Raw genomic sequence first — 11,363 nt, forward strand, 5'->3', positions numbered from 1 at the left:
CGTGCGGAACAGGTACCGCCGGCCGCGGCGCTCCGCGTCCAGCAGCCCGGCCACGAAGACGTGCATGTCGGTGTCGGCGACGGCGTTGACGATGACGACCAGGTCCGCGCTGCCGGGCGGCGCCGAGAGCAGCTTGCGGGCGACGGCCGCGGGGCCGCCGCGGCGGATGTCGTCGAGGGTGATGGACAGAAAGGCGGAGGGGGAGGCGAAGCGCGCGCCGCACTTTTCGACGACGTAGCGGCGCAGGTTCGCGTGGTGGTAGCCAAAGGTGGCGTCCTGGGCAAACGGCGTCTGGCTGACGGGGACGAGCACGTCGGCTTCGTGGACGTAGTGCACGTCGTCAATGGTCAGGCGGCCGCCCTGGGAGAAGAAGGGCGCGAGCACCCAGCCGTCGAAGCGGCCCAGCGCTTCCTCGACGGCTTCCGGCTCCTGCGGCAGGTGGCCGCGCAGCGTCGAGTCGCCGCGCAGGACGACGGCAAACGTCCGGCCCGTCGTAGCGGCGGCGGCTTTGACGTTGTGGCAGATGGCGACGATGAGACGGCGCGCCTCGGACGGCGGCAGCGCCCGCGAGTTGGTCAGGATGAAGAAGCCGGCGGGGTCGGAGCGGAACTCGCGCTCCAGCGTCGCCGCGTCCCACACGGCGAGGACGTTGATGTCGTGGCAGGTCTGCGTCCCGGTCGGGTCGTCGTCCAGGATGACCAGCGTCGGGACCTGGCCGCCCTCCACCACGTGTCGGATGGAGCTGAGCACCTCTTCTGGATATTCCGGCGGCAGCGACGCCAGTGTTTTCGCTGCGGGCAGTCGCGGCAGGTTCATTTCTGCTGATGATGATGATGATGCTGTCTCGGTCGGCATGCCAGCGCAGCGGGAGACGGAGAGGCCTGTCAGCTCCCAGAGACGCACGACGCTGCTGTCAGCGTCCTTTTCCCAGCCGTGAGCCGCGGCGTGGAGGTAGAGGGTATGGGCGGCCGCAGCCATCGGAGCGTAGAAAGCGAGGCGCCTGGCCTCGTCCAGGACCATGGCCAGGTCCTTGACAAAAAGAGCGAGGGCCGAGTGCGGAGTCCAGTCTGCGTCGAGCATCTGACGTGTCCGATTCTCCAGCATCCAGCTCCATGCATCCGTCTGTATTAGGATCTCCAATGCAACCCTAGTAGGTAATGCCAAGCGGGCGGCGAGCGCCATGGCTTCGGCTGCCGCAGCAATGTGCACGCCGGCCAGGAGCTGGTTGACGAGCTTGACCGACGAGGCCGCGCCCAGCCCCCCCCGTACCGTGTGCAGATTGGTCGCGCGGCCGGCCATGGCGAGCAGGACGGCCCTGCTCTTGGAGAGCGACGATTCCTGTCCCGAGCAGATCATCTATCGCCCAGGGTCCTGGGGTGTTAGCTGAGGTGTAAGACAAGTGGCGCAACGCCGACCCAGCAACGTACGGCAAGTGTACCATTCGCGGCACGTGCGACGCCTCCGCTTACGGGGGCATCCAGCAGCGATATTCCTCGTCCCAGGTTTTGCAGCCGCGCTCCCAGCGTGCGCACAAAAGAGGGTGGCACTGTCGAGCTCAGAATGACGACGGCGTGGTCAGCCAAGGCTTCGGCTCCGTTGCCCGATCCAATCAGGATGTCGTCGACTTGCGCCGCATTCTGGACCATGAGGACAACGACGGCAGAGTTTCTCACGGCATCCGCCACGGAAGACGCAGCTCGTGCCTTGGGACCACGGGACGCAAACTGACGGACCGCGGCGGGGTTGACGTCGAAGCCGTTGACGGCATAGCCAGCGCGCAGCAGCGACGCAGCCATGCCCTGGCCCATGGCGCCCAAGCCCACCATTCCGACCGAGGCAATCTCGCCGGGACTGCTGTTTGGTGTAAGCTCATTGGTGGGTGTGGTCGCTTCGCTGATGGCGTCGGCGTCGGTGGGCATGTAGGCCCGACGAAGCGCAGAGTCATCGGCGGCGCCGTGTCCCAGAGCGGCAGCCATGACGTACAGCTGCTGCGCGGCAGAGGCGAGGGGCAGTGGCAAACGCAGGTCGCGCGCCCGGCCCACCACATCGGTCTTGGGGGTTCCGACTGTCGTGTCAGAAGCGAGGGAAGCTGAAAGCTGAGAGGGGCAAAGGGGAGCGTACCAGTCTGTCCGCGGTGTGGTCCAGCGTAGCAGCGCTGGGTGTCGCGTCGCCGGCCAGCATTTGCTGGACTCTGGTTGCAAAGGCCGTCGAGTGGCCCGCGGCCGTGACAATGATGTCGTACACCTGGCTGGTGTTGAGTCCGGCGCGGGCGGCGAGTCCCATGGCCTCTGCCGCCGCCACGGTGTGGACCGCGAGCAGGTGGTCGTGAACGAGCCGCAGTTTGGCGGCCGCGGCGAATTCGGCGGCCACATGATGGACAGGTATGCCTGGGCGCTGCAGCAATGGTAACTGGGCGTGGACTGCATGTCTTGGTCCGGCAACGAAGATGGATCTTTGAGACACGGAGAGGGCGATGACGTGCAAGTCCCTTCTATCCCGTGTTGTCAGGGCCGTTTCCAGGTTTTCGTAAAAAGATTCCGTCACTGGTTCGGCGACGAGGATCAAGGAATCGCACGGGAGGCCTAAAAGCCACCTTGTCAGCTTATTATTAGTTCCCAACGTAAAAATGACAGGGTTGTGTTCCGACCTGACAAGGGATGCCATTGGGGGTCAGAGGCAGCACACGACACAAGAGAATGGGGAGAAAATTGTTGGATAGTAGTAGAGACTGAATTTTGCAGAGCATGGATATACCAGTCAATGTCTGGGCTGTTGCTGGCTATCAGAGCAATGGTAGTAGCACCAGCCATTGTGACGACTGGAATGAGGGGACCAAGGACTGAGGATCAAGACGAGCTCGATACATGGCAGCAACAACAGTGACTTTATAAAACTCTTGTAAATATAGAAATGGGAGCGGCATGCCAGCCGCAGCCGTCACGTCACGCTCACGCTTCTGAGGCTAATCAACTAGTCTGTTGCCACAGCTCTCAGCCAGGCAACCAGGGTCGCGGAGATGATGCCGATGGGTAATGTCTAGTTTGCGAGAGGCTGTTCTAGCTTGACAGGGATCGTGGTTTCCCCACCGTCTCAACCCGCATTGCTCATGCGACGTCTGGCCGCCTCCCGCATCCCCGCCAAGTACCTTTACTAAGTTCGTTGAACACGGGGTAACGACAAACTAGGGGCGGCCTTTATTCCACAAGTCGAACCAAATCTCGGTCATGCCCAGTACATGAACAATTTGGTTTTCCATCCTGCCGACTCCACAGGCATTTGGCAACGATGAAGCGGGCGAGGTCGCCGGAGACAAGCCCGCCGCCGGCTGGTGATGCCGACGGCAGCGCTTCGCACCAGCCCAAGATTTCGCGGAAAATACGAGCCTGTAGGTTTATTGTGTTTTTTTTTCCTCTTTTAATTGGCGCAAACGAAAAGAAAAAATACCGAAAAAAAAATTAGGGGCGCGCTTCTACTCTGGGAAGAAAACAAATCACTAACTTGAAACGCGTGGAATCGGATACATAGGCCAGGCCTGCCAGCATCGCAAGGTCAAGTGCGATCTCGAGATTGGCCAGCATCGGTGCGGCCGCTGCACGCGCCTGGATCTCAAGTGCGTCGTTAATAAGAGCCTGCAGACGCTGCTCGACGGCGAGAATGAGTGGAAGACGCAGATGGAGGCCAAGGTCGAGGCCCTGCAAACGGCATTGGCCGACGTGCAGCGCGCGCTCAACGTCGGCGGCGTCGTCGTCGTCGCCAACGGCGGCCACACAACAACAACACCAGACAGTCGGCATACGTCCATCTCACACGTCGCCGCTGCCGGTCCCCAGCATCCGCTGCCCGGCCCGTCGCCGGTCGAGCACGGCGGCGGCGCGCACGCGAGCCTCTCGCCATCGCTTCACCGCACCGCGACGACGGCCATGACGAGGGAAAACTCGCTCGAGCCCGGGGCGCCCGACAGCGACCACCAAGCCATTGTCAACGCGCCGATGGCGAGTCTCTTTGAAGCGACCAAGCTGCGCAACATCCGCAGCGATCCCTGGGCGCATCACCGCCATGACCGGCAGCACACCGGCGACGGCGACCCAACAACCCTCGCGCCGCCGCCGCCGCCGCCGCTGCCCGAAGCCGACTTTGTCGCGCAGGGCCGCGTCAGCCTCCGCGACGCCGAGCACCTCTTCGACACGTTCCGCGCGACGCTCAACGCGTACCTCTGGGGCGGCATCGCGCTCGTGCACGACACGCTCGCGGGGGCGCGCGCCTCGTCGTCGATCCTCACGGCCGCCATCCTCGCCGTCACGTCGCTGCACACGCAGGACTCGGGCCGGGCGTTTGACATTTGCTACCCCGTCTTCCTCGAGCTCGTCAGCCAGGCCGTGTTTGACCGGTACCACACGCTCGACGACGTGCGCGGGCTCTGCATCGGCGCCTTTTGGCTCTCCGACCTCAGCTGGAAGCTGTCGGGCCTCGCCGTGCGCATCGCCACCGAGCTCAACCTGCACCAGTTCTGCGCCAAGGCCCTGCGCGACAACAACGCCGCCCGCTACGGCGACGAGGCCCGGCTCTGGTACTTTCTCTACGTCTGCGACCACCACTTCAGCATCGCCTACGGGCGGCCGCCGGTGATTAGCGAGACGCCCACCATTACCTGCCACGAGCACTTCTTGCAGCGCCCAGACGCCACCCAGTCCGACTACCGCCTGCACAGCCAGGTCGGCATCTTCATCATCCTCAGCCGCGTCTTTCACGCCTTTGGGCCCGACCGGTCGCGCATGATTGGCAACGACGAGTTCGAGGCGCTGCGCCGCTTCGACGCCGACATGGGCTTCTGGCGCGACCGCTGGAAGGACAAGCTACGTACGTGTGCCACCATCTTGACCTCTCGCACCGCAAACTCATCACGCGCGGCAACTCACAATCCATGAACAGAGCCCAACAAGTACGTGTCGCAGTATCCGGCCAAGGGCGTGTTTCTGCACTACCACTTTGCCCGCCTGCTGCTCTTCTCCATCTGCCTGCGCGGCCTGCGGCCGTCGGGCGTGTACGCCATGTCGCCGGAGCGCCGCCAGTTCGTCAACAAGGCCATTGCCAGCGCCACGGCCGCGCTGGACCTGATCCTCAACGACCCGGACATGCGCGCCTCCATCATTGGCGTGCCGCTGTACCTGCTCACCACCATGGCCTACGCGTGCCTGTTTCTGATGAAGTGCCAGGCCCAGTGGCAGTCGGCCAACCTGAGCATCAGCTACGACGAGGTCGTGCCGCTCATCGAGGGCGCCATTGCCGTGCTCAACGCCACCCGCCCCTGCGTCCGACACGTCGCCCACTATCTCGGCAGCGGTCTCGGCAGCATGCTGGACAAGTTCAAGGAGCACCATCACCGCGAGCGGCCCGCCGGCGCCGACGACGCAGAGCAGTTGGCTGCGGCCGCCCAGCAGCAGCAGCAGCAGCAGCAGCAGCAGCAGCAAGTCTGGTCGCAAGGCGAGATGTGGCCGGACTGGAACGTGTGGATGTTTGGCAACGGCGACTTGGGGCAGCAGACGCCGCTGAACCAGGACAACTACGGGCTGAACTTTTTGGACGCCCTCAACAACCAGATGCCGGGTTGAGTGATGAGGCTGTTGTGCATGACATGTACAAGCACAGCTGAGTTTACGGGTTTATTACAGACCCTTTGTACCAAAAGTAAGCATTGCGCAGCTACGGGGTCGCGTTGTGCAGATTTCTCCGAGACAAGTTCCCCATGGGGGAATCGAGAGCGGACAGAAGACCGCTCGATCAAAAGTTCATCTGATCTCTAGGGGAGTATTATTATTATGGAGCGTCGTTATGGTTGTATAAGATAGCAGCGTAGCTAACACAGCTTGTAAAGGAATAATAAAAAGTAAAGATAATAACGAAATTAGCCTTGTATTAAATAATTAAATAAAGCTACAAGGGAAAAATAGTTCCTTTATATATCCTATTTCCTAGCTCCAAGGCTATCTTATTTCAAGTTATAAAATAATACTGTATCTTATTAGTCTCCATAGAATAATAGTTCTATAATAGGGAGTTCTATATAGGTTAGTATATGCCACACTCTATAAATCGACAGTGAGAGAAACGAGAGAAACAACACCTTGATTTCTCTTCCTCCTTGCCTGCTTCCCCTTTTCATCTTTCGACCGCGATATTTATGCACCATGTACACCACCCAGCAACGCCCCTTTACTTCGGTCCTTAGAAGAACAGGACCTGGACCGTCAAGTCATCCCGCACATATCGCGAGAACGGCGGCCTGTACGTGAGCCTCGCCCTCAGCAGCTCCCAATGGTTGCCGCCGCAGGCGTTGCGCAGGATGTGCACGGCGACATTGTCGAGGTCCTCGATGACGGCCCTCTCCTGCCGGAAGCGGACATCCACATTGTTCCAGCGCTCGAGAAAGTCAAAGCCCGGCGGGTAGTCGGCCGGCGCCGGCGGCTCCTTCTTCCACCACACCGTCTCCGGCGTCAGCCGCAGCGTCCAACCCATGTCCGCGAGCGTGCGTTCCGGCAGCGCCTCCAGCCACCGCACGACGAGATCAACCACCTCGTAGTTTTCGCAGTTGTCCCATATGCCGTCGCATGCCAAGACGACAAAGGACGGGCGGTCGTCGAGCTTGGTGACCGTCACCACGGGGGTGGCGATGATGTACGGCGGTGTCGGGATGTCGTCCTTTGGCAGCGCCCCCCCTTGGAGAAACCTCATGCCAAACTCATCCTGGTCCTCGTGTGTCGATTTCAATCGAAAGTTTCCAAAGGAGCGGGAAATACCTAGGCCTAGAACCCTCCCTTTCTTCACAACCTCTTCGTTTGGGTGTTCTGCTTGGACTCTTGCTGCCTCGGATTCATTGGCGCCGGTTTGATCCTCTGAGAGTGGCACTACCTGCCAAGTACCATCGGCATTCTGTCGTCCGAGAACGGCCCTCGAGTCGCCCGTGCAAGCGGTATATATAGTCTTTGTCTTGGGGTTGTAAAGCACGAGCAGGGCGCACGAGCCGGCCATCGCAACCTCCATATAGGGCACCTTTTCCGCAAGAGCCATTTCCTTATTTCGAGCGAGTTGGGTATAGTCTGTAATGATGGCTTTATCAACCTCTGTAAACGTCGCTTGAATTGCGTGCTGGATTGCTTCGTCATTTCGTGACTCGGGCTCGAGTGTGTTCAATTTAGCCTGCACCGCCTTCAGGAGTTCCTTCTCGAGGTGCTCTGCAGTCTGGCACCCGTTGTGGCCATCGAAGATCGTAACACCAACCCATTTCTCGTCCTGCCAGAGGGGGACCGACTGAGCGCGATTGTAACGATCTTCGCAAGGAGAATTGGAGGGCAGTTGTGCACCGTACGCCTGTTTGATACCAAGGCCATTCAGAGTGACGGAGTATGCATCTTGAGACAGGATTCGCGTCGCAGTTTTGGAATCCATTTGCTGATTCTTGGCAGATTGACTTCTCGAGGTGAATGAGGCGTTGGGGTCGGGGTTTTTTCTCAGGCACGTGGTGTGTGTGCAGGGGGGGCGTACAAAAGTCAGTCTCAGATCCTTGTGTAACCTGGGCAACAGTATATTATACCGCGCCGGCCCTCCGTCTTCCTGCCGTCCATCATGCTCGTCGCCATGGCCGCCGCCAAGAGCCGCGGCGCCCTGCTCGCCCTCCGCTTCGTCCTCGGCTGCGTCTTCCTGGGCGTTCTCTACCTGCTGAGCTGCTGGTACACGCCCGCCGAGCTCGGCAAGCGCTTCGCCCTCTTCTACACGGCAGCCGTCTTGTCTGGCGCAGTTGGCGGCCTCCTCGCCGGCTCCATAACTGCCAACTTGCACGACGCTCATGACATCTCTGGCTGCGCTGCTGCCTATTCTGTGTCGCTTATGCCAAGCCTTGGATTCCCAAGATGACGAAAAATTGGTGCGTCCAGAAAATGACGACGATTCGACGCGTCCGGAAGAATAAGACTACATAATCTGTGCGAGTACGATTTTACCCCGACTCGATTCCTCGTTCACTGGCGTATACTTCACGCTACATATGATAGTCAGTCTAATCTCGGGCTAATTTCGTCCGTACTCTATGAAAATTACTACTACTTTAGGACACCTGAAAGGAAAACAAGGGTGCGACTGCGTCAGATATCCCAATCTGGCTCATGGTCACGTCGGGTACGTAAACCCGTCACCATTTCGTAACCTGCCACGTCATATGTCGAACTGGGTCCGATCAACATGAGCGAGCCATACACGACGAGTCGGCGACAGTATCTGTTCTGGTCATTGGTAAACGGTTTACTCGGGGCTTGCGCAAAATCACTTACAAATACCCTCGAAGGATGACGTTGCCGTAAATCTCTACATCTGCGGCGTGAATACTGCCGCGCAGCTTCAACCTGGAGGATCCTGAAATTCTCCCACTGCCAACCCGAGAAGAATTAAGATTTGCCAAACCATGAAAGAGCGCAGTGTGTTTTGCTTACCTCGCCGTCAAATTGCCATTGACTGTAATGTTCCCAAACGCCTTTATTCTGCCTCTATACTGCTACATCAGCAAATCCGCACTCAATCACCTGTCACGGAACAAAAACAGGGGTCTGCCTACTCTGCCGTCATGTTTCCATTAATTTCAATGTCTCCATAAGCGTCGATTGTGTCGCTGACGATGAAGTCGCCGCCAAAGAGAATGTTGCGCGCCTTGATGGTGCCGGCCACGTCCAGCGGGCCGGTCAGCTCCAGACTGTGCTCGCTGTGGATGCTCCGGCACCGCTGAAAGTCGAGTCCGTAGACATGGCCGGTGATGGAGCTGCCCGCGTGGTGAAAGTACTCGCACATGCCCGCGCACCGCGTCTGCTGCTCCGGCCACGCCGAGGAGGGCTGGTCGAGGGCGAGCGGCGGTATACGGGAGAATTCCTGGAACTGGGCGACTTCGGGGCTTGGCAACGACGTTGGCGAAGGATATGCCTTTTGCGGATTAAACTGGTTTCTCAGCGATGCTGGATTTTGCTCTGGAGAGTACATCTTTTTTTTCCCTTCCGAGGGTGCTGCAGTTATATGTAGATTGTGTGCGTTTGGAAGTTCCAGGCACAAAGGTTATCTGGTGAAACTCGAGTGCCTAATTCGCTGCGATATGCTTCTTTCGCGGACGCTATACTCTTTGTCGTATCAAGTTGCAATGTTCCGTAGAAAGAACACCCAAGGGCGCAAAGAGCCAAGACTCCTGCCAGATGCCTCGAGGTAGGTCAGACGGACCGCAAGGCTGCCTTGAAGAGTCACTCTGTCGGTCACAATGGTGCAAGATCCCTGACTCTACATCGCCCGATATGCACAGCGAATGACACGGCCCTGGTCACATGTCCCGGGCAAAAAGATACGCAAGATACGAACAATAGTCGAAGCTGGCCAGAGACGAGAAACGAAGAAATATGAATGCGTACAAGGGGTGAGGAAGAACACGGAGCAAATGCCGTGAGAAACAAAGAGACACGTATTGGGCCTTTCCCGCGTTAAACCCAAAAGGCAGCGCTCTCCTTTACAAAACTACAAAAATTCTTGCCCGTCACCTTCAGCCAAGGCTAACACCTCGCCCGGCTTCAGTGATCCCAAACTAGTTTTGGCTTCTCCTTGCCCAGTGCTTTGGAAATAGCCATGCCTAGGGTCTTTGGGTCCGGGTCGCAAGTCTCGTTTACCCGTTGCCGTTTAGTCCACCTGTCTAGTCAACGTAGTCACGCCGCAAAAAAAGAAAATTAAAATTAAAAGTAAAAATAAACTCGGCCTGTCAAGGCAGCAGCTTGTCGATCGCGCACCCGTCAACAGCTATGCGAAATACGAAAGGGCGAGACCCCCCCGCACATCCATACAAGCCGGGGGCCAATCAGCTAACACAGAATGTTCGTAAAACAACCCGTCAGCCTCGTGGTCGGCTATCGCTCTTGGTGTCTGGATGATCCGACGCCAGGCAGCTGAAACAAAGTTGACAGGCTTGTTGTTCCGTCCATGGGTCATTCATAGCAACAAGTAAGGACGCCCTTTTGCTTGGATGACCGTTCTAGTGCAAGGGGAAAGCCGAGCCGAAATTGCTGGTTCGGCACTATTTAGGCGAAACGGAGGAGAGACAACTCCAGAAATGGTTGATCGTTTCAACACTAGCCCGGCGCGAATTTCGGGAGTTGTAATAACTAGTGCATTGATGACATTTGGTAGTCGGACGTCCCGCGCTGGCCCGACGACATCATACTCAATTGGGTTGGCCGCTCACCTCCTTCCATTCACCATGTTGCTGGAGGGGGTTCATTACGAGGCTTGACAATGACTCCTCTACTCTGCAGAATGTCTCTGCCAAAGGACCCAATGAGAGTGCGCCTCTGGCTCGTTCTCACATTCCAGCTCCGGGCAAGGCTGAATGACAGGTCACAGAGGGGGCCCTCTTGTTAGGTCATTGCAGCGCAGCCGCAGCGGGCTGAGAGGATAATCCAAGGGTGCCTAGGGCTGAGAGGACGGGATTTCACATGGAAGAGAGAGAAGAGCAGATCAATACAAAAGATTGCCAACTGACGAAGCAACTAAATACACTTCCTCTACTCCACCGCAAAAGAAAAAAAAACCTTATGGGTATAAAAACTCCCTCGCATAAGTCCCGTAATTCGCCCATAAGAAATAGACACTAATAGCCAATATTTCCCTGATAATTATACCTGATGTTTGTTGCAAACTAAAACCGTCCTCGTATATAAGCGTTATCCTAGCTCGTCGAACATGAACCCAATGTTTCGACACATCCCAAGTCTTCTCTGCAATTCCCAGCATCTCAACACCAACCAACCAACCACCTGGAGCCACAAAAGCCTGCAAGCCACGTTATTCCTGACCGACAAGACCGAGCGCAAGACCCGTGGCCGCCGTCGCAGACGCCCAGACCAACGCGTACGCGGCCGCCCCCCAACCCGTGACGCCATCCATCGCGACCGCGCAGGCAAGGAAGGTGCTCACGGCCGTCATACCAGTGACGAGGGCGGTGCGCGTGATGACGATGCGGCCGCGCAGCGTGTATCCCCAGACGTTCCACCAGACAGTCTCGGCGAGGCTGGCGCGAACGGGGTCGAACTGGCGGATCCTGTCGTCCTCCTTGCTGCGGCCGGTGGTGACGTACGGCGCAAAGAGGAACTTGCTGGCGGCGCCGCCAAAGACGGCCGCCGTGGGCAGCAGCGCGAAAAACGAGGCCGCGTACGCCGGCGCCACCGTCGGGATGCCGCGGAAATGGAGCACCAGCACGCGCGGCAGCACGAAGCGCAGCGCGAGCGACACCACGGCCGCGTACACGGCCGCCGCCAGCGCGCCCGCGAGCAGCTGAAACGGCACCGACACGA

At 58.5% G+C, this 11,363-nt stretch overlaps 3 protein-coding genes across 3 annotated transcripts in view; 1 reads left to right on the forward strand and 2 right to left on the reverse strand.

Moving 5' to 3' along the window:
• Positions 1–3,285: 3,285 nt before the first annotated feature.
• Positions 3,286–5,609, forward strand: CCM_01831 (fungal specific transcription factor, putative; the record flags this gene model as incomplete). The annotated part of the gene is made up of 3 exons (XM_006666985.1): positions 3,286–3,385; positions 3,526–4,857; positions 4,930–5,609. The coding sequence occupies 3 exons, from the start codon at positions 3,286–3,288 to the stop codon at positions 5,607–5,609; spliced, it is 2,112 nt and encodes a 703-aa protein (XP_006667048.1).
• Positions 5,610–6,222: 613 nt separating this feature from the next.
• Positions 6,223–7,842, reverse strand: CCM_01832 (Protein phosphatase 2C; the record flags this gene model as incomplete). Its single annotated transcript, XM_006666986.1, has 1 exon — positions 6,223–7,842. One exon carries the CDS (start codon positions 7,840–7,842, stop codon positions 6,223–6,225), a length of 1,620 nt encoding a protein of 539 aa, XP_006667049.1.
• Positions 7,843–10,854: 3,012 nt separating this feature from the next.
• CCM_01833 (uncharacterized protein) overlaps positions 10,855–11,363 on the reverse strand; it is a gene marked incomplete at both ends in the record, with an annotated part of 950 nt that continues 441 nt past the window's right edge. Inside the window, one exon of the mRNA XM_006666987.1 lies at positions 10,855–11,343. Coding sequence (XP_006667050.1) covers positions 10,855–11,343 — 489 coding nt within the window. The remainder of the gene's footprint in view (positions 11,344–11,363) is intronic.

The sequence above is a fragment of the Cordyceps militaris genome (assembly GCF_000225605.1).
Source record: "Cordyceps militaris CM01 unplaced genomic scaffold CCM_S00001, whole genome shotgun sequence".
In the NCBI taxonomy this organism is placed as follows: domain Eukaryota; kingdom Fungi; phylum Ascomycota; class Sordariomycetes; order Hypocreales; family Cordycipitaceae; genus Cordyceps; species Cordyceps militaris.